Raw genomic sequence first — 27,154 nt, forward strand, 5'->3', positions numbered from 1 at the left:
CACAATCTACACTCCCATTGGAATCTTTTTGAAAGTTGAACCCACTTTTATATTTTCCTTTAGCTTGTACAGCCGCCACAAGTCACGTGGCAGGGAACGTGACTGATGACCACGACCTGACGCTTCTCTGCCAGCAGGACCCTGCTTGACCTGACCTAACCCAGTGCAATTACCTAATCATGCACCACAGGTAACTTGCCCACGCAGTATATATATCGGCTTCCGCCGCATGTAAAATCAGTTCACTCGTACCTTACAATAAAGGAGACGATCTCACCAAAACCTCTTTCTCTTCACCAAGAGTAGCATCGCTACACTGGTGACCATTCGGAGCGACAATGGACCCATCTACCGCCACCACCCCTGACGCCACGCTGCCCGCTACCAACACCATCAACGCCATCTCCTTGAAGCTGCCGCCTTTTTCTACAGTCGACACCCCCTCCTGGTTTCGACGAACGGAGATTCGGTTCCATACATACATATACCAAGGCTTTTTCCACCTTTCAAGGGAGGTAGCCAAAAAGGGAAAGGCATAAAAACACTCCCACCCATTTCATCCCTAAATACACTCCACACCCCTCCCACCCTCCCTCTCATCTGAGCACCTCCTGGATGACGGGTCATCCCTGCACCCTGCCCACCGCCCTGGGTCAGAAGCAGTGTTGCAAGACACAGCACATCCACAGCAAGGCCGCTTCATTTAATCGGCGACCCCCCCTCTCCGTCCCCCCTTGCATATAAGGAGAGGACGGGGAGAAATCCCTTCGGGCTGCGTCAAAATTTACTCATGCAATCACAACATCATCCATATACAACCATTCTCCACTCACCTCTGTCTTCCATCCTCTCCCTTCCTTCCTCAACAGACATTCCCCTCTTCCCCAAAGCCCCCTTCACCCCATCCATCCACCTCATCCTAGGATGTCCCCTCATGTTCACTCCCTCCACATCTGCCTTCCATACCTCTTTTACTAGTCTTTCTTCAATCATTCTTTCATCAACCCTATCTCCCAAATCCTTTTTCACCCCTGTTCTCCTCCTCACCTCCTCATTTCTCACTCTATCCAGCCTAGTAACCCCCACCATACTTCTCAGACACCTCATCTCAAACACATTCAAACTCCTTCTCTCTTCTTCTCTTATGTTCCACGTTTCTGCCCCATACAGTGCTGTTGGCACAATCACTCCTTCATACAGTCTCCTCTTCGCATCCATTCCCAAATGTCTATTCCTCATTACACTCTTTAATCCACCAAGGCATTTACTCGCTTCTCTCAATCTACATTCTACCTCCACCTTCACTCCACCTTTTCCTGCTACACTTGCACCCAAGTACCTAAAACTATCCACTTCCTCCAGTCGCTCTCCCTTAATGTTCACTTCCAGTCTACTGCCACTTTCACCCAAACGCCCGAGGATGTGTTCCCACTCATCTCCCAATGGCTTGATCAACACGACGGCGTTATCCAGTATGACGTTCTGAAACAGTACCTGCTTCAGGAATTCACGCCGTCAGCAGCCTCCAGAGCCGCAAAAATCCTCCAACTCTCCCAACAGCCACTGGGGACATTAAACCAAGTACAGCATACCTCGAGGTGATGTCCATCGCCCGCCTCCCACCCACAGCCAACGGAACCAGCAGGAACGTCGATATGCTTCGTCAATTGTGGCTCATGCGCCTCCCAGTGCCCGTCCGATCCACCCTTGGCAACGCTGAGGAAATGACCACCGACAAAGTTTCACGGAAGGAGGACCATCTCGCCGATGCCCACGCAGCCGCAGCAGCATCGCCAGCCAACAGGCGCCAACAACACCAGCAACGCCGGACCTCCCCCGCTCTGCACCTGTGCTACTACCACACAAGATTCGGCGCCTTCGCCAAGAAATGCCAACCAGGATGTACCTGGACAAAAAACGCCTAAATGGGTCACTGTCCATCACGGTGGCCCTTACAGGCGCAACGGGCCTCTACATCAACGACAAGGCCTCTATGTCGACACTGGGGCTTGCAGGTCCATAATTCCTGCATCTGTTGCAGAACACCGGGTCCCCAAGGACGTTGGCGTTAGGCTCCTCACAGCTAACGGCACTACCATAGCTACCTATGGGTGGAAACGCATGAACCTCACCTTTGGGAGTCGCCGCTACTCATGGAACTTCATCCTGGCACACATCAAGATGCCCCTTCTCGGTGCTGACTTCCTCGCTCATTACAGGTTACTGGTCAACATCGCCAACAGCCGCCTAGTCTGCGCAACTGCATCTGTCTCGACGCCCCTGCAAATCGTGCCACAGCCAACCACAGTCGCCACCATCGACGCTAGAATGCCCTACGCCCACCTGCTCACAGAATTCCCCGACGTCTTCAAGCCTGAGTTGCGACAGACACCACAGACGCCAGCTAAACATGGCGTGTACCACTAAATCAAGACATCTGGGCCCCCAGTATTTGCCAAATACCGCCGCCTACCGCCCGAGAAACTCGCCGTCGCCAAGAAAACCTTCCAAGAGATGGAGAGACTAGGCCTATGCCAAAAGGCCTCCAGACCTTGGTCCTCACCTCGTCAAGAGGAACGATTGTTCCTGGCGCCCCTGTGGAGACTACCAGCGGCTGAACATGATGACGGAACCTGACCACTACCCACTCCCAAACATCGCCGACGTCACCATATACCTCAACGGCACCAAGATCTTTTCAACACTGGACCTCCTGAAGGGCTACTACCAAGTTCCGGTGCATACAGACGACATCCCGAAGACTGCCATCACCACCCCTTTTGGGACGTACACCTTTAATTACTCCTGCTTCGGCTTGCGAAACTAAGGTGTGATCTTCCAGTGCCTAATGGACGGCATCCTCGGCGACCTCGACTTCTGCGTCTGCTACATCGACGATATTCTGGTCTTCTCCAACTCGCCTGACCAGCACCTCCAACACCTGCGGACCATCCTCGAGTGTCTCCAGGACAACGGCCTCGTTGTCCGCTTTGACAAATGCAGCTTCGGAAAAAAGTCTGTCCCATTTTTGGGACACATCTCTCCTGACGGCGTTCGTCCCCTGCAGGATAAAGTCACCGCAGTCAACAAATTTCCCAAACCTACTACCATCAAAGCCTTGCAGGAATTTATTGGGATGATCAACTTCTATCACCGTTTCCTCCCTAGCATTGCTCAAACGCTGCACCCACTTTATAACGCCCTTCACGGAAAACCAAAGGACCTCCTGTGGAACCCCGCCATGGAAGCTGCCTTCGTCAACGCCAAAAAAGCCCTTGCCCATGCCACCACCCTCACCTTCCCTGCACCAGGTGCCCAGCTACAGCTGTCAACGGACGCCAGCAATGTCGCCATAGGGGGTGTGCACAAACAAACCCTCAGTAGCAGACCTACACCCCTCGGTTTCTTCAGCAGGAAACTCTCCAAGGCCGAGCTCAACTACAGCACCTTCAACAGAGAGCTCCTCGCCATCCACCATTTTCGCCATTTCCTCGAGGGCTCCTCATTTATCATCAACACCGACCAACCTCTGGTACACGCCTTCACAAAACAACAGGACACTTGGTCTGCCAGACAGCGCCGCCACCTCTCCGCCATCGCCAAGTTCAATTGCACCATCAGGCACATCCCCGGTACAAACAACCCCGTCGCAGACGCCCTCTCCCAAATAGCCATCGACGCAGTTCAACTCGGCCTCGACTACGCAGCTATTGCCAGAGAGCAACGGGAGGATCCTGAAACACTTGCCTACAGGACATCCATCACATCCCTTAAGTGGCAAGAGATCCCTTTTCACGACAACCACACCATCCTCTGCGACATCAGTACCGGCCGCCCACGACCCCTCATCCCAGCTGCCTTCCGATGTCAATCTTTCAATTTAATACACGGCCTGTCCCACCCTTCATGGCGCGTCACTGTGAAGCTCCTGAAGCAGAAATTCATCTGGCACAGCATCTCCAAGGACGCAAAGGAGTGGGCCAGATCCTGCATTGCCTGCCAGCAAAGCAAAATTCATCACCACACTGAATCAGGCATCGGATCATTCCATCAGCCCCAACGACGCTTCACACACATTCATGTCGACGTCGTTGGCCCACTCCCCCTATCGGAAGGCCATCGTTACCTCTTCACCACCATCATAGATCAACCCGCTGGTTGGAGGTCATCCCCATGAAGGATAGTACCGCCTCATCCTGCACTACAGCATTTCTCAGTGGATGGATAGCCAGATTTGGCCTCCCGGAACACGTCACCTCCGACCGAGGAACTTGCTTCACGTCGCAGCTGTGGCACTCTCTCAATGAACTCCTGGGTACTACAGTCCACCACACTACCTCCTACAACCCCGCAGCCAACGGCATGGTCGAGCGAACCCACCGCTCACTCAAAGCATCTCTTATGGCACGTTGCAACAACGGCTCCTGGCTACCCCAGCTACCATGGATACTCCTTGGCCTTCGGACAGCCATCAAGGACGACCTCAATATGTCTCCAGCAGAGATGGTCTTCGGCCAAACCCTCGTCGTGCCTGCAGAATTCTTCCCTCCACAGGAGTCTCCCGAGAGCCTGCAACAGCTTCAACGCACTATCGGCAAATTTGCCCCATGCGTGCCAACACATCACCGGGAGGTGAAGGAATACCTCCCAAAACGCCTCCACACCTCGACGCACGTTTTCCTGAGGACGGACGCTCACACCCCACCAATCACCTGTCCCTACACTGGCCCCCATCTTGTCCTTGAACGTAAAGACAAGACCTTCCGCATCTCCATCTCCGGCAGGCCAGAATGGGTTTCCATCGACCGCCTAAAACCGGCACACCTCGACACTCCACCCACCAAATTCTCATGTGCAGGACGCCCCCTTAAGCCAAGGCAAATTTAAGAGGGGAGTATTGTACAGCCGCGACAAGTCACGTGGCAGGGAATGTGACTGATGTTCACGACCTGACGCTTCTCTGCCAGCGCGACCCTGCTTGACCCGACCTAACCCAGTGCAATTACCTAATTACGCACCAAGGGTAACTTGCCCATGCAGTATATATATCGGCTTCCGCCACATGTAAAATCAGTTCACTCGTACCTTACAATAAAGGAGACGAACTCACCAAAACCTCTTTCTCTTCACCAATAGTAGCATCACTACAAGCTTTACCCCTCTGCTCACTATTCTTCCAGACATGTACTCACCAGTTTTTTCATTCAGATCTCTAGGAAGTCATCCTCTTTCTAACTAAGTGTAGGTAGGGGATTTGTAATCAGTTTTGTTTCCTCTGAGTGGGCTACCAACCAGCTTTCAAGTCTCACATACCCGAAACACAACTGGTTTGATGAAGTGCCAGGCAATTGCTACTTGTGCTCCTTCCATCAGCATTATACATCCCCCTACCACATGGAAGTGGAAGTCTGCACTTTGTGTTGTGAAAGTCTTCAAGACAATTTAGCTGGGATATAATATCTCAAGTCTCAGCCAGACCCAATCAATTTGAGAATGATGGTAGTGTTCCATATACAATAAAAACAGACCATACCCCTCTAAGGGGTAATGACCCCCAAGCCCTTACATAAATTTCTGGGAAGAAATGTTGGCCAACTGTCTGTACTGTATTAGTGTAGTACTTTCTATGTTACCAGGTTATAGCTGCTAGTTGTCAGTTTTCCTCATGAAAAGGTGAAGGACACGCAAATTAACAAAAACCTCTTGGACATGATCAAAATATAAAGTGTGAGCCTCTTAGAGCTCCAACTCCTGATGAAGGTATGGATGTTGATAGGTTTTGGAGATGGTCAGCAGGGAGATCTTTTTTTAATGTCCATCTTAGAAGACTACCACTTGTAGGTACCTGTTGTTAGTCCCCACTTCAAACTATATGAAACAACAAGTTACTACAAGAAAACAATGAAATAATTTTCCATACATTGAAAAACTACAAACTTACTTATTAAACTTTGCTGAAGTATGGAAGTAATTGTGATAGAAAGGATCATGTGAATATCGTAGACGTCGACTTCCAAGACTTGCCTCGCACACAACTGGATAATTCTGACGCTGGATAAGATCAAAACTAGAAAAGAGGGGGATGGGGAAATAAATCAAATCTACTGATCCTGACAATTACCAATGCAACCATCTTTGACAAAATGTCCATGAAAATCAATATCCACTATATCATTAAAAAGCACAACACATATACACTTTACCAACCTGACTTTTTCCATCATTGTGAAATTGGTGATCCTTGAAGCATAGCCATGTGGGAGAACATTGCAATACACAGTGTACCCCAGTAACTCCTCTTGCTCTATCAAACCCTTGATGAGGCTGTCCCTGGTGCCATAATCAAAGTTGTCAGAGAAGAGTGATGGAATAATCTCACCGCAAACAGCAATATGAGGATCATGGACCTTGTGGTGAATGCGAAGCTTTGGATGGCCCTCAATGATTTCCTGAAAAGGAGAAAAAACATACACATACATACATACATATACCAAGGCTTTTTCCCCCTTACCAGGGAGGTAGCCAAAAAGGACAAGGCATAAAATCATTCCCACCCATTCCATCCCCGAAAACACTCCACACCCCTCCACCCTCCCTCCCATCTTAGCACCTCCTAGATGACAGCATCAATGTTTCATCTATGATGTAACACAGAATTGTACCTTCTTACCACACCCTATTGGAATTAGGAATCTTCTTTTTGCAAGAGGATAGGTAACAGCCCCAAAGTAGTGGGGAAACTTGCCTAAATATAAGAGTAGGAACAATTAAGTTGTGCACATCTTCCCTCCCAAAAAATAAATAAATAAAATAATAATAAATACATACATATACCAAAGGCTTTTTCCCCCTTATAAGGGAGGTAGCCAAAGTCAAAAGACATAAATCCACTCCCACCCATTTCATCCCCCAAGCACTCCACTACCATTCACCACCCTTCTTTTCTTAGCTCCTCCTGGATGATGGGTCACCCCTGCATCTCGCCCACTGCTCTGGGTCAGAAGCAATGCAACAAAACACAGCACATCCACACCAAGGCTACTTCAATTAATTGGCGACCACCCCTCTCTGTTCCCTTATGCAAGAAAAGAGAAGACAGGGAGAAATCCCTTTGGGCTGCGTTAAAATATCATTCACACATACTCCCTAACCCCCCCATCCCCCACCCACTTCCTTTCATGCATCACAGCATTATCCACACAAAATCATTCTCCACTCACCTCTATCTCCTGTCTTCACTCCTTCCTCAACAGACATTCCTCTCTTTCCTTACACCCCTTTTACTCCATCCTTCATCTCATGCTTGGTTACCCCCTCATATTCACTCCATCCACCTCTGCCTTCCACACTTCTTTTACTAATCTTTCTTCACTCATTCTTTCCATGTGTCTAAACCACCCCAAGAATCAATCCTATCTCCCAACTCCTTTTCAACCCCTCCTCACCTTGTTTCTCACTCTATCCAGCCTAATTATCCCTAATATACTTCTTAGACATTTCATCTCAAACATGCTAGACAAAACAATAGTGTGTGCAAAAACAATAAAAGAATTTATGAGCAAATTAGATATGGCTTTTTCCCCCTTACAAAGGTAGCAAAAAAACAAAGGCACAAAAAAAAACATTCTCACCCATTCCATCCCCAACATACTCTAACTCCCCTCCCCTCCACCCTCTTATCCCATATGATGCAACTAAGTAAATACATTTAATCTCTTCCTCTTTTATGTTCTATGTTTCTGCCCCATACAGTGTTGCCAGCAGAATCACTCTTTCATACATCTCAAAGCATCCATTCCCAAATGTCTATTTCTCATTACACTTTTTAATCCAACAAGGCATTTACCTGCTTCTCTCAATCTACATTCTATCTCCACCTCCACTACTCCTTTTCCCGCCACATTCACCCCAGAGTATCTAAAGTTATCCACTTTCTCCAGCCTCTCTCCCTTAACCTTTTGAATATGATGATGCCTACATAGGTGTCATGAGGCATGAGCAAGTATGTGAGGATGCCAGCATCAGCTTCCTGATTATATTTATTTTGTAGTTGTAGCTGAGTGACCCTCTTATTCTGTGAACAGGCTTGATCACTTTTTCAGTGGTTACAAACATTCTGGGTGAAAGAGAACAAGTATAACAGCTGTAATTTTATATTTTATAATGTGCGTATTGCGATACAACATCGTATGTCAGGCAGCTAATATGCACGCGAATATTTGACTCATATTGAAGAGGTTAATACTCGTTTCCAATATGCTGCCACCCTCTCCCCTTGTACATCTCATCACCTTACTTTACCCACATTTATCTTCAACTTTTGATGAGATGTACAAGGGGAGAGAGGAACAGCAGGCTGGAGGTGAGCATTAAGGGTGAAAGACTGGAGGAAGTGGATAGTTTTAGATAATTGGGTGCAAATGTGGCTGGAAAGGGAGGACTGGGGGTGGAGGTAGAATGTAGATTGAGAGAAGTGAGTAAATGCCTTGGTGGATTAAAAAGTGTAATGAGAAATCGACATCTGGGAATGGATGCTAAGAGGAGGTTATATGAAGGAGTGAGTGTGCCAACAGCATTGTACGGGGCAGAAACATGGAACATGAGAGAGGAAGAGAGGAGTTTGAATGTGTTTGAGATGAAATGTCTGAGAAGTATGATAGGGGTTACTAGGCTAGATAGAGTGAGAAATGAGGAGGTGAGGAGGAGAACAGGGGTGGAAAGGGAACTGGGAGATAGGGTTGATGAAAGGGTATTAGGATGGTTTGGACACATGGAAAGAATGATTGAAGAAAGATTAGTAAAAGAAGTGTTGAAGGCAGAGGTGGAAGGAGTGAATATGAGGGGGCGTCCTAAGATGAGATGGATGGATGGGGTGAAAGGGGCATTACAAAAGAGAGGAATGTCTGTGGAGGAAGGACGGGAGAGGACAGAAGATAGGGGTGAATGGAGAGGGGTTGTGTATGGATGATGCTGTGATTCATGAGGGGGAGTGGGTGGGGGATGGGGGGTGAGGAAGTATGTATGAGAAAAAAAAATTACGCAGCCCAAAGGGATTTCTCCCCGTCTTCTCCTTTTCTGCATGAGGGGACGGAGAGGGGGGGGGGGGGTCGCCGAATTTATGAAGCGGCCTTGCTGTGGATGAGCTGTGTCTTGTGACACTGCTTCTGACCAAGGGCAGTGGACAGGATGCAGGGATGACCCGTCATCCAGGAGGTGCCAAGATAAGAGGGAGGGAGGAGGGTGGAGGGGAGGGGAATATATAGGAAATGGAATGGGTGGGAGTGGTTTCTATGCCTTTTTCTTTTTGACTACCCCCCATGTAGGGGGAAAAAGCATTTGGTATATGTATGTATCTTCAACTTCTTTTTTTGCACACCTTCCCAAACTCTGTCACTAACTTACTTAAGCCCTCCTCTGATCCTGCTAAAAGTGCAGTGTCATCAGCAAACAACAACTGGCTTATGTCCCATTTTCTTTAACCATCTCCAATCCCAAGCCAATTACCTTTGCATTTACCTCTCACACAACAAATATATAAATAAAAACCATAGCATTTTTGGTATGTTAACTTACTGTTGGAACCTTCAATTTTGAAGAGCTACCAGTGCGTTGATGAAGCAGAATTTTGTTTGTATTTGCATCTGTGATCAGTGTGGTTCTATCTTCAAATGAATTGCCTCCATTCTCTGCTGGCAAATATATTGCTGTCATCACAGCACTTTTGTTTTTGGCACAAAGAGACCTGAAACATGATACATGATTCAATATATTCTGCAATTACTTTAGATCTGCCTTTTACATATCTTTTCCTTAAATAATGTTGGTAAAAGTGAGAATAGGTTTGGAGGTTAGGGTGTTTGTGAAAGTGAGGCCCTGAAGTGAAAAGAGTTTTGTAACAAATTTAAACAAGAGCATAATTTTGGAAGGAATGTGAATATTGTGATCCTGGGGGATCTCAATGCTAGAATAAGAAATGAATAGTTAACCACTGTCTCAAGTTTCACTAAGTGGAAAACACGTATCCCCACAATAGATAGCAACAGTCCTCGCAACCTCCACAGCTCTCTTTGAGAAGAAACTTAAGACTGGAAATTGTAAGTAGAGGAGAGCAGTCATCACTCCATGCTAGTGTGGTTCTTGCTTCTCTTAAGAGGGATTTTTCTATGAAACTGATGTGTAGTGTGGGGAGGGAGAGGGGGGGGTTGAGTTTGTTGGGTCTTGAAAAGTTTATTTTGTAATCTGGGTGTAAATATGTTATTGTGTGGTACTAGTTACTGTTGTTGTTGTTTGTGTATTATGTTACTGGGGTGTTTTCTCTTTTGTTACATTCTGCTGTCTGCACTTGTGTGTTGTTATGAGATGAACAAATGGGGTTGAGGGCTCTTGCACTGAATTGTGTGCCAATCATTCTCATGTGTTATTTTATGGGGAGAATTTTGGTTGAGTGCACGTGTTCCACTAGGGTGGCTTAATTGCATCTCTTATTATTCTCAATACTTTATCTTGTACAGGTTGTAAAGTGTATGACTGTTTTGCTGTTTGTTGAGAACCAAGCTGAGGAAGCATAATCAAGTGTGACTTTAATGAACTGTTTGTAGATGGTAATTAGTTTTTTCCTACTGACCAAACCCAGCTCTTTGTCATGTGTGCTGAAGATCATATAGGTATCTAAGATGAGACCTAATATTTTAAGGTTCTTTTCCAATGGGATAGTGTGGCCATTTAGTTTCACTGTTGTCCTAGGAGATTTTTGGGGTGGGCATCCATTTTATTACATCTATCCCAGGGACAACTAACAGGCATTTGCATGTGGTGGTCCTGCACAATGGACAGCAAAGCTGCCTATTTTCAAAACCTATGAACCTCTGTACCTCCATCTTGTACTTTTTCACACATGTAAAGCAATTGCTCCCCTTCCCCTACCACTTTCAGCAGGACCATTGCTAGCCAATGTGGGGCTGTGGGTTTCCCACTTTGTAAATCTTGAGGCAGCAATTAATTAATCAATTTTATAACTCATCTAGAAAGAATGTAAGATGGTAAAATAAGAGAAGGAAGGAAGACAACGAGGTTCAGAAATCAAGTTCAGTGAGAAGGGAAGAGATGGTGATTACCAAGCAAAAGTGTATGGCATAGTGAGTAAGAGGGGTGGGGTGGGAAGAGGAAACAGAAAAAGAATGGAGTTTCAAGAAGGAAATATTAAAGTGCACAATCAATTAAGAATTCTATATATTTTATTTTAATCTTTGCTTCAGTATACTTAAAAAGAGAGCCAGAAAAAAAAAACTACAAAAAGGGAGAGCACAAAGTGAACATGAAAACACAGACAATTAAAGAAAGAAAAAAGTGGAATAAAAACAAAGATGGTTATGGGGATACATCTCAATTTCCAATACAGTCAAACCTCAGTTCTCAAAAGTCTCTGAACTCAAACAAATTGGTTTTTGAACCAAAAATTCGAGCTGAAAATACCTCTGTTTTCAAACAAAATTTTGGTTCTCGACGAACAAAATTTTGGTTCTCAAACGATACAGATGAAAGTAAACAGTTCTCTGTTGACCATTGAGCTGAATAGTTGTGCTGTGCTTTTATCAATTTTATTGCATTCAGCATTTATTTTTCCTACACTAGCCCTCAGCCATGGCTCCAAATAAAGTAAAAAGTGATACTGGTCAAGGAAAAAGAAAAGTTGTGAGAAAAACAATTGAAGTAAAGAAAGAAATTGCAAAACACAAAAATGGCATTCGAGTATCTGATCTTGCTGTGCAGTATGGTATGGTAAAGTCTACAATTTGCATTATTCTCAAGAATAAAGAAGTGATAAAGTCAGCTGATGTTGCAAAAGGAGTGACAGTCATTAGTAAACAAAGACTGCAAACACTTGAGAAAGTGGAAAAGTTGTTGCTTGTTTATATAAATGAGAAACAGCAGGTGATAGTATCTCTGAAGCATTTATATGCAAGAAAGTGACAGCAATTTATGATGATCTAGTAAAGAAAAGCCCTGGTACAAGTGCTGATGATTTTGTATTTAAAGCAAGTCGATGATGGTTTGAAAAATTTAAGAACAGAAGTGAAATTCAGTGTAGTTAGGCATGGTGAGGTGGCAAGGTCAAACAAGGATATGGCAGAAAAATTTGTGGTTGAGTTTGGTGACTTTATAAAGAAAGAAGGTTTTCTCCAACAGGTATTTAATGCTGATGAAACTGGATTATTCTGAAAAAAAAAATTCAAAAAGAACCTATATCAGTAAGGTGGAAAATTTGCTGCCTGGGCACAAGGCAATGAAAGACAGACTCACTTTTCTGCTGTACGGTAACGCAAGTGGTGATTTCAAGGTCAAACCATTGGTAGTGTATTATTCTGATAATCCAAGAGTTTTCAAAAGAAATAATGTTATGAAAAGTAAATTGCCTGTAATGTGGCGAGCTAATACAAAGCCTTGGGTGACAAGACAATTTTTTATGGAATGGATTCATGAGGTTTTTGCCCCAAGTGTTAGAAAATACTTGCAAGAAAAAAAATTGCCACTAAAATGTCTACTTGTGTTGGATAATGCTCATGCTCACCCTCCAGGTTTGGAGGATGACTTAGTTGGCAAGTCTGATTTTATTAAGGTCAAATTCCTGCCACCTAACACAACACCTCTAATCCAACCTATGGATCAACAGGTCACAGCTAACTTCAAGAAACATTATGCTAAAGCTGTGTTTCGTGTTTCCAAGTTACTAATGACAAAGTTAACTTTGAGAGAATTTTGGAAAGACCATTTCAATATCCTGATTTGTGTTAATCTTATTGATAATACATGGAACCAAGTGAGTACTAGAACCATGAATTCAGCATGGCGGAAGCTTTGGCCAGGCTGTGTACAAGAGAGAGACTTTGAGTGGTTTGAAACTGCTGGAACTGCTGGGGACAATGCTATTGTTGAAGAGATTGTTTCTATAGGAAAAAGTATGGGCTTGGAAGTCAACAGTGAAGATAATGAAGAGCTGGTGGAAGACCACAATACTGAGCTTACCACTTAAGAGCTTACACCTTCAAAATGAAGAGCAAAGAAATTGGCTAAGGAACAGTCTTCTGAGGAGGAGGAAAGAATTGAAGATATGCAAAGTTCTTCAATCAAAGAAATTTCTGCTAAATGGGGTGATGTTCAAAATTTTGTAGAAAAATAACCACCCAGACATTGTGGTAGCACATAGAGCAGTAAATCTTTTCAATGACAATGTCATGTCACACTTCAGACAAATTTTACAGTGTAGGCTAAAACAACAAACATTGGAAAGATTTTTAGAGAAAGAAAAAAGGAAAGAAACCCAAGAGAAAGATTTACCCGAGAAGAGAAGAAACACGCAAACAAGAATCACCAGTTTTTATAGAAAGGGATTCCCATTCCAAGCAATAACTCGCCCCTTTTCCTCCCTCATCTCCATCCACCTATGCCATCACATCGCAGCCAAATGGATACAGTATATGCATTACATAATAGCTGTACAATGGTCCTTTGTCATTAAATTTACTTATGTTTTTTGTTTGATTTACACTTTTATGTTTTATTTATTATATGATACATAAAGTGTGGTGGGGGAAAAGAATACTGCCACCAAGTATTCCCACTTGGATCGTAAGAGGCAAGAAGAAAGGGACGGGGATTGGGACTAGGCATCCTTCTCCTTGTAGCCCCACAGGGGACATTCCTAAAAGAAAAAGCAAAGGCATAAGAAGGTCTGGGAGTTTTCCGACCAGCACCCTAAGGTTTGGGTCTTTTAATATGCGTGGATGTGGTACAGATGAGAGTAAAAGGGAGGAGATAGGTAGTATATTTGTGAGAAGAAAGATGGAGGTGTTGGCTTTGAGTGAAACTAAGTTGAAAGGGAAGGGTGAGTGTAAGTTTGGGAGTGTAAGTGGGAGGTTATCAGGAGTGAAGAGAGGGAGAGGGAGGGAAGGGGTGGCTATTCTAGTAAGTGAAGAGATAGGTAAACGTGTAGTGGAGTGGAAGGAGGTTTCCTCACAGATAATGTGGATGAAGGTGAAACTGGGAAAGCAGATGTGGGTCTTTGGAAGTGCATATGGGCCTGGCAGTGAGAAGAATGTAGAAGAAAGGGAGGCTTTTTGGATAGATTTAAATGAGTGCATAGAGAATTTAAGGAGAAATGTCAATGTAATAGTACTGGGAGACCTGAATGCTAGGGTAGGAAATGGTCCAATTGATGGAGTGGTTGGGAAATGTAGAGTTCCAGGAAAGAATCGTAGTGGAGAGTTGATGGTGGAAATGTGTCTGGAGAGTTGATGATAGCAAATACAGTGTTTTGGAAGAAAGTCAAGCATAAGTACACATGGGAGAGGGTGGTGGATGGAAGGGTGGTAGATAGAGCGTTAATGGATTATGTAGTGGTAAATAGGATTATGATAGGAAGAGTTAAGGATGTACATGTGCTAAGGGAAGAGGGTGGGGGAATATCAGATCATTTTTTGGTGGAAGGTAAGTTGAGAGTGGAGGATAGATGGAGAAAGAGGAAAGGGACAAAAGGTAGGGAGGTGCTTAGAGTGAACTCTTTAAATGAAAATGAAAAGGAGAAGGAGTACAAGAAGAAGCTGAAGGAGGAGTGGGAGGGAGTGAAGGATAGAGTAGAGCTAGGTGTGGAGGAGGAATGGGGATGGTTCAAGGAGGGAGTCACAAAGTGTGCAAGGATGGTGTGTAGAACAAGAAGGACAGGAGGAAGTAGAAGGAAGGGTAGTGAATGGTGGGATGAGGAAACAAAGAAGGTTGTAGAAGAGAAGAAGCGAGCTTTCACAGATTGGTTACAAAATAGGACAAGGGAGTAATATGAGAGGTACAAAGAAAAGAAAAGAGAAGTAAAGCAAAAGGTAAAGGAGGCAAAGAGGAGAGATGTGAAATGGGGTAAGAGTATGACAGAAAATTTTGAAAGTAATAAAAAGATGTTTTGGAAAGAAATTAAGAGAGGAAGAGGAGGCGAATCAAGTAGAGAAGAAAAGGTAAAAGGTGCAGATGGAGAGATGATAATGGAAGAGAAGGCAGTGAGGGGAAGATGGGCAGAATATTTTAGGGAGTTGCTAAATGTGAAGGAGGATAGGGAGGGAAAGATAGCTGCAGTGGGAAATGCTAAGAAAATGACCGTGATGAGTGAGGAAAATGGAGGAGAAATAAGGAAGGATGAAGTGAAGTCAGTTGTTAAGATGATGAAAGCAGGTAAGGCACCTGGTCTGGATGGATGCCATGCAGAATGTCTAAAAAAAAGGAGGTACAGTGATGGTGGACTGGATGGTGAGGTTATTTAATGTTTGCTGGAGAGAGGGTAGTGCCGATGGACTATTGGAGTGCCTGTATAGTTCCTCTTTACAAGGGAAAGGGGGACAAGTGTGAATGTAGTAGTTTCAGAGGGATTAGCTTGTTAAGTGTAGTTGGGAAGGCTTATGGGAGGATCTTGATTGAGAGGATTAGGAGAGGAACAGAGGGAGTAATTGGTGAGGAACAGTGTGGATTTAGGACGGGTAGAGGTTGTGTAGGTCAGATCTTTGTGGTAAGACAGATATGTGAGAAAGCTATAGGAAAGGGGAAGGATGTTTTTTGGGCTTTTATGGATCTGGAAAAGGCTTATGATAGGGTAGACAGAAAGGCACTGTGGGAGGTTATGCAGATATACGGGATAGGAGGAAAGCTACTGGGAGCTGTCAAGAGTTTTTATGAGAGTAGTAGAGCTTGTGTCAGGATCAGAAATGGAGAGAGTGAGTGGTTCGAGGTAAAGGTGGGACTTCGTCAAGGATGCGTTATGTTGCCCTGGCTGTTCAACTTATACATGGATGGGGTAGTGTGAGAGGTAAATGCAAGGGTAGTGGGTCAGGGATTGGAGATGGTTAAAGAAAATGGAGAAAAGTGGGAGGTGAGCCAGCTGTTGTTTGCGGACGACACTGCGCTTGTGGCAGGATCGGAGGAGGGATTGAGGAAGTTGGTGACCGAGTTTGGGAGAGTGTGTGATAGAAGAAAGCTGAAGATTAATGTGGGTAAAAGTAAGGTGATTTGATGTACAAGGGGTGAAAGTGGCAGTAGAATGGAAGTGAGCATTAAGGGAGAGAGACTGGAGGAAGTGGATAGTTTTAGATACTTGGGTACAAATGTGGCAGGAAAAGGTGGAGTGAAGGTGGAGGTAGAATGTAGATTGAGAGAAGCGAGTAAATAATGCCTTGGTGGATTAAAGAGTGTAATGAGGAATAGACATTTGGGAATGGAGGCTAAGAGGAGACTGTATGAAGGAGTGATTGTGCCTACAGCACTGTATGGGGCAGAAACATGGAACATAAGAGAGGAAGAGAGGAGTTTGAATGTGTTTGAGATGAGGTGTCTGAGAAGTATGATGGGGGTTACTAGGCTAGACAGAGTGAGAAATGAGGAGGTGAGGAGGAAAACAGGGGTGGAAAGGGAGCTGGGAGATAGGGTTGATGAAAGAGTATTAGGATCGTTTGGACACATGAAAAGAATGAGTGAAGAAAGACTGGTAAAAGAGGTATGGAAGGCAGATGTGGAGGGAGTGAACATGAGGGGACGTCCTAGGATGAGGTGAATGGATGGGGTGAAGGGGGCTTTGGGGAAGAGGGGAATGTCTGTTGAGGAAGGACGGGAGAGGACAGAAGACAGGGGTGAATGGAGAATGGTTGTATATGGATGATGTTGTGATACATGAGGTGGAATGGGAGGGGGGAGGGGGGGAGGTAGTATGTGTGAGCAAAATTTGACGCAGCACGAAGGGATTTCTCCCCGTCTTCTCCTTTTATGCAATGGGGGGACGGAGAGGAGGGGGTCGCCGATTTAATGAAGTGGCCTTGCTGTGGATGTGCTGTGTCTTGTGACACTGCTTCTGACCCAGGGCAGTGGACAAGGTGCAGGGATGACCCGTCATCTAGGAGGTGCTAAGATAAGAGGGAGGGTGGAGGGGTGTGGAGTGTATTCAGGTGATGGAATGGGTGGGAATGATTTTATGCCTTTTCCTTTTTGGCTACCTCCCTTGTAAGGGGGAAAAAGCCTTGGTATATGTATGTAGGTAAATAAGCATTCATCCAGTGCTTGGGAATGAATTAATCTCTTTTTGCATTATTAGTAATGGCAAAATAGGATTCCATTTTCAAACAATTTGGTTTTAGAAGAGATTTTTGGAACGAATTATGTTAAAAAACCGAGGTTTGACTATATCTATTTTCTATGTTCCATCTCAAATACTGATGAGGGGTCCCCAATTAAGTGAAACAGCCTTGCTGTGGAAGTACTGTGTCCTGCTACATTGCTTATGACCTGGGCCAATGAGCAGGATATAGGGATGACCCATAATCCACGAGAAGCTAAGATGAGAGGGAAGAAAGGGTGGTGGATGGGAGTGTAATGGGTTGTATGTACATTTTGTTTTAGCTACCTCCCTTATAAGGGGGAAAAAGCTCTTGGGATATAGATAGATGTCCCATCTCTGTTCCCTTAACCCACAAGATGGGAGATCAACAAACGAGTTTCAGATATGCGTGGGATGACTGTAGGGCAAGTGCATGCTTTGGCTTGGTCTCCCACCTTATATGGGGAAAAAGCCTTTTGATATACAGTATGTATCTCTGAACTAATGAAGACATTTACTATAATTTCAGAACATAAATCCTGGATAAAGCTTTAACATACGTCTAAGAACATGAAGCCCATTTCCATCACTGATACAAGGGAATGATGATAATTAATTGAGAATGTATGAAAGAGGGAAAATCCAATAAAGTAAGAGAGCTTTCCCATGTCGGAAGTCCCTGAGGCACTCACTTATGTTGTTCCATAAGACTTTTCAAATCTAAGTTTGCCACCACATCTCCAAACAAAAGGAAGAAGTCGGACTTAATGACACTCTTGGAGTATAAGTCCCTCATGGCATCACCCAAAGAATGGCAATCTTCAGACGCAATCACTCTCACCATCATGGCTGAACTGCTATGCCGAGTTTCCCATTTCCTGGAGGCAATAAAAGAAATAAGCTTTACTTCAACTAATTTTCAAACTCATTACCTACAATTCCATATTCACATGTATTTTTCACTGCATTATCAATACAAAATGCAACTCTAAGAAAATAAAAATAAAAATTTTCTCAACCTAGGGACTTTCACATTAGCTATCAAAATGACATATCTAATATCTTTAACTAATTCCAGCATCTTCAAAATAAGCACACACATAAAATCATGACAACATGATAAAATCTGGCATGTCTACTGACTGGCAGTGTTCCCGGAGAGCTGCAGCATGACTGCTGCAGTAGAGGATGATATCCTCCACACCAGAACGGTTGAGCCAGTCTAAAGTGTACTCCAGCACTGGCGTATTCACAAGTGGCAGCATTACCTGAAGCAATTACCATCCAACATTAGTCAACCCATTTTGGATACTACTTATTTCTAACTTCATGTACTTTATGATGAATTTTTACAGCATTTTCAACTCTTTTGTAAGGTAGCTATTTCTAACAAAGGCTTCTTCCCCCATAAAAAGGGAAATAGCAAAAGCACATTTAACCTAAGCACATTTAACCTTTCTATAAAAAAGCACAAGTACTTTTAACTCTTTAAACCTTCTATGTGTTATATAAAAATGGCAAATGCCAATGAAAATATCAGATGAAACAAAAAGGGAAATAGCAAAAGCATATAACCTTTCTACAAAATAGCACAAATACTTTTAACCATTATATAAAAATGGCAGATGCCAATGAAAATATCAGATAAAACACCATCTGTAAAGGACACCTTTATTCCTGTGGTTTTTTGTTTCACCTGTTAGAACTTTATCTAGTCCATGATGTATTTGATAAAACCGATGAGCAAATAATCATACCAGGAATGAAGGCATCATTCTCAAATGGTGTTTTCCGTGATACTAATGCATATATTTTTCACAGCAATTGCAAAATGCTTTTATTCAGCTCAGGGACTGGGTTGACTTCAACATGAGCCTAGGCATCATGTAAGTTCACTCTCTTGAATGATTGAAACCTGCTCAAGCCAGGGTCCGTAGCTCACCTGAAAAACATTGCCTACCATTTTCCATAACAAAAATACAATACATTGTACAGTATTATGGTTCTGACAAAGTTATGTCAGAGTAATTTGAAGTTATAAAGTAATCAGTGCATTTTCAAATTTTTTATATAACATTATAAAACCATTTACATCTTTTACAGCAGATACTATGAACACATACAAGATCAAAAGAAAAATGGATGAATGAAATATGCATAGAAATTGAACACCTAGAAAGAACAGACCAACAAAAGATGCATGAGAAAGTAAAAGAAGTAATAAAAACAAGAAAACACAAACAAAATATGACAATTTTCAAGAAAGACGGGACAGTAGCAATGGAAGAAAAAGAAGTGAAGGATAGATGGAAAGAACACATCAGGGAATTTTTTGCAGCTGTAGGGGAAGAACTAGGACACTTTTAATGAAGAGGGTCCAGACATAATGGAAGATGAAATAAAAGCAGCACTATCAAAAATGACAAAAGGAAAAGCGATAGGAGAAGATGGAATGGCAATGGAAATAATTGAGGCTTTGGAAGATTTTGGAATTAAAATTATGAAAGAAATAGCCAATAACATCTATGGAACTGGGGTTATTAACAGAACAAATGTGCCAGTCAGTTTTCATAGCTTTACCAAAAATATATTGGACTTTAGAATGTAGCAAACAGAACAATTAGTATCATGAACCACTTAACAAAAATAATCTTAAGAGTCATTACCAACAGAATAAGGAACAAAATAAGGCCAGAAATAGCTGATGAACAATATGGGTTTGTACCAGATAAGGGAACAAGGAATGCAATTTTTGTTGTAAGAATATTAGCTGAAAATAAGTTTGAGGTGCAAAAAGATCTATATGCCCGTTTCGTGGACTACGAAAAGGCATTTGACAAAGACACAATGAATTAATAGAGATGTTGAAGAAAATAGGGGTGGATGGGAAGGATTTAAGGATAATCACAATCCTCTATTGGAAGCAAGAAGCAGCAGTGAAAATAGGAGAACTGTCTGATTGGCAAAAGATTGAAAGAGGCATAAGACAGGGATGTGTAATGTCACCAGACCTGTTTAATTAATAGTGAGATAATCATGATAGATATTTACCATCTAAAAGGAGTAACAATAGGAGGAAGAAATCTCAATAATATTAAACATGCAGACGTGTTACTCACAGAATTGGAAGCTCAGCTACAGGAATTAGTTATAGCACAAGTAGAAGCTTCTGACCGCTTCTGACCCAGGGCGGTGGGCAGGGTGCAGGGATGACCCGTCATCCAGGAGGTGCTCAGATGAGAGGAAGGGTGGGAGGGGTGTGGAGTGTATTTAGGGATGAAATGGGTGGGAGTGTTTTTATGCCTTTCCCTTTTTGGCTACCTCCCTTGGAAGGGGGAAAAAGCCTTGGTATATGTATGTATGGTATATGTAGAAGCAAGTAGAAACAGAGGTCTAAAAGTAAATAAAAAGAAAACAGAAGTGATGGTAATGACAAAAGACAAGAAAGTACAAGGGTAAGAATTCAAGTAGAAGGAAGAATATTGACACAGGAAGAATATTGACGCTTGTTAACTTGGGATGGGAAAAGTGATGAAGAGATAAAGAGGATAGCCATAACGAAAAATATTTTCGACACAATTAAACACTTAGTAACTAGCAATAAAATTAACATGAGAACAAGAAAAAGATTTGTAAAATGTTACACTTGGTCAATATTATTTAATGGATGTGAACCTTGGACAATTGGTAAACAAATGCAGAACAGGATAAAAGCAGTAGAAATGTGGATTTGGAGAAGGATGCTGAAAATTTCATGAACAGAATTTAAAACAATTGAAGAAATACTGCAACAAATAGGAACACTGAGGGAAATAATAAAAGTATCACGAAAAGAGTTACACTTTGTAGGACACATCATGAGAAAACAACAATTTGAATATATGTGCCTAACAAGAAAAATAGAAGGAAAGAGGGCAAAAGGAAGACCACGCAGAAAATATGTAGATGGATTAAGGACATCCATAGGAGAAGAAATAACATCTTGTTCAGAAGAGCCATATGCAGACAGGAATGGAGCTCCATGGTGGCCAATCTATTCCAGCATATTGCAAACACATTTTTCACAGTAAATTTTTAAGAAGTGCAAACCAGCACATTTTCAGAAGTGCACACCAGTGCATTAGAAAAATATACATCAATTTTGTAAATTATAATACATCAATGTAATATAAGTTTTTCTTGGCAAAAATCATTAACAAAGTTGCTTAAAGTGATACACTAATGAATGGAGCCAGTGACTGCTTGTGAAGCCATCTTTGTTTTGATAGGGGTCAAAGAAATTAGAGTATGATAAATTTATTTGGTAAAATTTTACTTTCGACCTTTGTTGGAATATAGCAATACAAAATTAAATAGTAATTTTGTAAATTAAAATGTATGAACGTAATATGCAATTTTGTGTGCGGAAATGAAAATAAAAAAAGTTGCTAAAACAGATTTCTTAAGTAACGAAGTTGTGTACTACGAATGGTACGCCATGTTTGTTATGGTAGATTCCGACGTCGGAGAAATGAAAGAACGATAAATTTGTCTAAACTAAAGTAAAGTAAAGTAAACTAAACTAACCTAACCTAACCGGTAAAATTTTACTTTCGACCATTGGAGGAATATAGCCATACAAAAGCTGAGAGAGTGGTTGAAAAGCCCGCCAACGTCTCTCACGACGACGACGACGAGGACCAGCCGGATGATATCTAATTTGCAGGTAATGATTTATTAAACACAGGTTAGGTTAGGTTAGGTTAGTTTAGTTTAGTTTTAGACAAATTTATCGTCCTTTCATTTCTCCGACGTCGGCATCTACCACAACAAACATGGCGTACCATTCGTCGTACACGACTTCGTTACTTAAGAAATCTGTTGTAGCAACGTATTTTTATTTTCATTTCCGCACACAAAATTGCATATTACGTTGATACATTTTAATTTACAAAATTACTATTTAATTTTGTATTGCTATATTCAAACAAAGGTCGAAAGTAAAATTTTACCATTTATTTATTCTAACCTAAACTGCATTTTGTTATGCAGTACCTGTAATTCTAGAGGTCATCAGGGTTGTCATTGTTGTGTACACTTCTTTGACCTTCGCAACTATCAAAACAAAGATGTTCGTTTGTGTACTGCTTTTTAGCAACTATTTGTTATTAATTTCTGCCAAGAAAAACATAAGTTACATTGATGTATTATAATTTACAAAATTAATTTTTAATTTTCTAATATATATCGTGTGGGAGTGCACTTTGTGACTTTGAAAAAATACTTTTTTTCACTTTTCAACATTTGGAAGAACAATTTTTTCTATGGAATGGTTAGGGTAGGTTAGATTATATTTAATATTAGTTTAGGAGCTATTGGACAATGTAAATTTCATGTTAAATTTCCGCCGTACGTGATTATCATTCTGGAATTTTAAATTTTACCAAAATTTGCAAAAAGACATGCATTGCTCTTATTTATTTTGGTTGCATTGCATCATGCTCTCAAATGCTTTCAAGATTATATTATTTTTTCATCATCCTTTATTGTAAAGCAAGAAATACAAAATACAAACCTAATGCGAATTACCTTTAACCATGTCAACTGTGAAAATCTGAAATAAAACCCAACAAACGTTTGTCAAATCAAACCTTGGCTACATCTTCTGTGACAGGCTTGAAGTGCTGATTAAAGGATTCAGCCATCACCACAGCTTGCAATACTTGCTTTTCTTCCATTTTGCCTGCGACCGCTGGAGGCATGGCTTCCAAAAATTAAACACTAACACAAATATAAGGAACTGGGCTAACTTATTTAAAATCTTGTGGTTTTAGCAGACTGTTGTTGATGTTGCCTGCTGAAGATACGGGTTACTTGTCAATTACGATTGAGATTGCGCTAGGTAGAGACTGTATGTTTACTCTCGAAAAGGATGCAATGGGAAAACACTAACAATTAAATTAAAGTTATTTTCAATCTCACATAAACATAACGGAAGCTATTACCAAGGCTAATATATTTTATATAACAAATGTACTACAACATTTTTAATTTCAAGGAGGGTTACTAGTGTGAGCAATTTTCTGCTTACTTAGCGACCTGATGTCATGCGTCTATAGTTTCTTGTTTATTTGTGTAGGAATATTTTCAGTTCTAATATAATTAACGTCATTTAAAATCTTAAATGCTAATGTCAAGTCCCGCGAATGTCGTTTTTTTAGGTAAACGTTTATTAAGTCATTATTGTGACGTAATCTCGTGTTGTCGCTATTGGCGCACGATTTCGTTCAGTCAAAGGACCAAAATCTCTCTTCTGTAGAATCAGTATTCCTAATACTTGTCACAAAGTTCCCTGTAGACACTCACATTCCATTTATATATTTTCTTTCTTACCCAGCTTCATCCCCTTCATAGATGTGATATCTATTAACTTCAAATTATATTTGGTAAAGTATGAAAAACAGCCAAGACAACAGGCAGGCTTTAGAAGCGGTCACTCAACTATAATATGACATTTGCAGTCAATGAACCAACTAGTCGAGAAAACGACAGAATCTTTGTGTTCAGCTTTGGTAGTTTACGAAATGGCGTTTGACTCAAAACAGAAATACTAAACTCAGCACGCAAATAGGATGCAAATGAACCCACTGCAAGGGATTTAGATAACATTGATATTATAATCCCGAGGGATAGAAGCTCTGTATCGCAAAAGAAATGTTTCCACGAGTTTCCATGTAATTTATTACATTTAGAAATTCATTTAGAGATGGTTTACAGCTGATGTTCTAGCCTTTTGTTTACCATTCTTGTTTCTTGATGATTTTCTGTTGGTAAAATGACTTGGGAATTAAACGAAAAAAAAAAAAAATCCTTGGCTGTATTCTTTTTTTCATTCTACAGAAATACAAGCATTTATTTTACTACGAACCAGTGCCATACATAAGATGTCTTTGAGGAGCGAGGAAAGTATCGTGTTCTTGTCAGTGAAGGATGGCATGTATGTTGCCATAATCATTTTCTTCTTCAACAGAATTTTACGATTTATCACTTTAAGTCGTCTAAAATTATCCTTTCAATAATCACTTTCCTACGTTTCCCAGATTTGCTCTCCTCTGGTAGTCCTAGGTTATCATTAAACCTCGTTATGAACCGAAAAGTCTTTTTCAACCAAATGGTTTATTATTGCAAATTTGCGTGTGTGTGCGTATCAGACGCCTCATATGGGGGGGGGGGTCATATGCCCCCCTGGGTCGGCGCATTTAGGGAGGCGGCAATTTTAGTCTGGACATGCCGACCACAAGGCTGACAAAATAATTATAATAAAAAAAAGGCCAAAGGAGCCCTGAATAATTCACCATAATACAGGAATTTTGCATTAGAATAAACAGAATGGGAAATATTTTTCCCTTATCCTTTCTGCAATAGGGACATTAAATACAATTACAAAGGATTACAAAGGCTGAGCATGCCGACAGGAGACCTTTTGGTCCATAACTAGGTCGGATGCGGAAAATGTAATAATGATAAGTAAATCAAAGAAAAGAAAAATATAAATTATAATAATGTAAATAATGATAAATAAAATAGATGCATAGGTATAGTTAAATAATAAACAAACATATTAGTAAATAATAGTAAATTGACAGATAACTAATGATAAATTAAAAAACAAATAATAATAAATAAACAAACAGTAACAAACAAATAAACAATAAGAAATAAATGGCAGTCATTACAGCATCTTGCTGAGGTGTTTATCTAAACGAATCTTAAAGCTTCGAACTGAACTACATTGCACTGCCTCTGCAGGAAGTTTGTTCCATTCATTAGCTACACGGTTGGCGAAGTTGTTCCTACCCACTTCCAAATTAATATATTTCCTGACAGTTTGAGACCATTATTTCTTGTCTGATTCTCATTCTTTGCCCCCCGGGGGGCTGGGGGGGGGCACTTTGCCCCGGGGGGTGGGGGGCACTCTGCGGGGGGGGGGGGCACTTTGCCCCGGGGCGTCACTTAGGCATGCAAGGGCTCTGGTGCGTATGTGTGTGTGCGCGTGATTCGAACTTGCTTCAAAGTGGACCTGGGCTCGATCCCCAATGGCAATTATATAGTGACAAATCATAATTTCTCATGGCTGCCTGAGCACCCAGGGAAAAAGTGACAATGTTAGTCGCAGCTAAACGACTCCTGGTATTAGCTCCTCACTTCTTCCTTTTTACTCGTACATTAATGCAGCTAAGTACCAATATGTACACATACACGTACTTGTACTTTCACGAAGTATATTTCCACATGAATCATGCGTGTTGAGGTGTTTTGAATAAAAAAGGAAATTTATCGATTTGATGGTCAGTTACCGTGCACATGAAACAATTCTTGTAGTTGGGGCAATATTCACACACACACACACACACACACACACACACACACACACACACACACACACACACACACACACACACACACACACACACACACACACACACACACACACACACACACACACACACATGCACACACACACACACACAAACACACACACACACGCGCGCACACACACACACACACACAACACTCTCTCTCTCTCTCTCTCTCTCTCTCTCTCTCTCTCTCTCTCTCTCTCTCTCTTTCTCTCTCTCTCTCTCTCTCTCCCTCTCTCTCTCTCTCGGTGGCGCAGTTGGTAGAGTCCTCGACGGTCACTACGGCGGTTCGGGTTCGAATCCTGCCCAGGGCTGAAATAATTTCAGTATCGCTGCGCTTCGAGTCGTTACTCCAACTCCCGTGGGCAGGAATTTGGGTGTATGTGTGCGTGTAAGGTCACAGCATTGATCGGTCATACGAGCTCTAAACTCTCTTCCGGGAGGAAAATAGCTGTCGATCACGAGTTCAACACGTGATCCAAAAGACCAAAAAAACAAAACAAAAACAAGGTGAATACACACACACACACATGTATACGTACCATATATACGTAATATAACCCCAGTCATATAACCCACTTCCTCACTCACTGTCCACCACAAGCATCAAACGCTGACCTAGGCACTCCTCTCAAACAAACGCCGACTCAGCATCACGAGGTCCAATGCAACACACATCTCGCTGACCCAAGCAATCTCTAGCATCGCGACCACCAGGCAACACACACACACACACGAACGCACGCTTATAAGTGCAGTCGACCACCAACTCATAACATTACAGAACAACCCAATAACAACGAGCTTTTCCCCCTTGGAAATAGTATATAATAAATAAATGGGATGTAATTAGTAATTAAGTATGAGAATATTGGTTGTGGGAGGCCGAATACTCCCATTGAAAACAGTGTAAGTACAATTGCTAGCACCTGGAAATTTTGCATATCTAGCGTTTCCGCCGAACCAAACTGAGACGCACCGGGCAGGACCAGCAGTTGGTGCGATGACAAGTATTGTGCAAAAAGGGTAGTGATAGAGACAATTAACTGTATAAAATAGAAAAGACATGTAGTTAATACCAGTGTATTGTGAAAGAAGTGAATCCTTTGAATAAAGGAAAGGAACTTTGTACGAGTTTGGATTAACCATCCCGACTTCTGTAAAATGTATGCTTTCAACACCAGTTGAGGATACAATCTGGCGGCAGCTAGTGGCCGCACCCACGTCTCCAATGAAGAAAACCAATTGAATTCGCCACACCTACCAGAAGAAAGAATATCGAGGACTCCTCACACGCGCCCCTCTACACCAACTCCAAACTTCGCAGTCTAGTATCGGTGGTGAAAATTACATTTCTCACCACCTGGTGGCAGCCAACTACTACAAGATATTCCCTACAAAGAACAATAAGTCGTAACCGCCCTACAAGCAAATATCACACCTTGCACAATACCAAGGTTATCGCCACCGACTCCACATCATCTAACCGCCTCTAACCAAGGTAAACTAAACACCAACCTTTCAAAATACTTGATATTATCAATACCAGTATTAACCAACCCATCCATCCCCCCCTCTGATACTGCCTTTCTCCTTTGTTTTTACGAGAACATCAATGAGGCACACACACCCCCGG

General features: G+C 42.2%; 1 protein-coding gene across 1 annotated transcript in view; it reads right to left on the bottom strand.

The window, feature by feature from the left end:
• The window catches only part of LOC143041051 (translation initiation factor eIF2B subunit epsilon-like), a 55,938-nt gene extending 32,948 nt beyond the window's left edge, over nucleotides 1-22,990 (bottom strand). Inside the window, exons 1-6 of the mRNA XM_076212677.1 lie at nucleotides 22,750-22,990; nucleotides 18,263-18,387; nucleotides 17,812-17,997; nucleotides 9,574-9,742; nucleotides 6,208-6,449; nucleotides 5,942-6,067 (exon numbers count right to left, since the gene is read on the bottom strand). Coding sequence (XP_076068792.1) covers nucleotides 5,942-6,067; nucleotides 6,208-6,449; nucleotides 9,574-9,742; nucleotides 17,812-17,997; nucleotides 18,263-18,387; nucleotides 22,750-22,860 — 959 coding nt within the window. The 5' untranslated portion in view covers nucleotides 22,861-22,990. The remainder of the gene's footprint in view (nucleotides 1-5,941; nucleotides 6,068-6,207; nucleotides 6,450-9,573; nucleotides 9,743-17,811; nucleotides 17,998-18,262; nucleotides 18,388-22,749) is intronic.
• Between the last annotated feature and the right edge of the window lie 4,164 nt (nucleotides 22,991-27,154).

This window comes from Oratosquilla oratoria, chromosome 30, assembly GCF_046742065.1.
Source record: "Oratosquilla oratoria isolate Oo_2021 chromosome 30, ASM4674206v1, whole genome shotgun sequence".
NCBI classification, from domain to species: Eukaryota; Metazoa; Arthropoda; class Malacostraca; order Stomatopoda; family Squillidae; genus Oratosquilla; species Oratosquilla oratoria.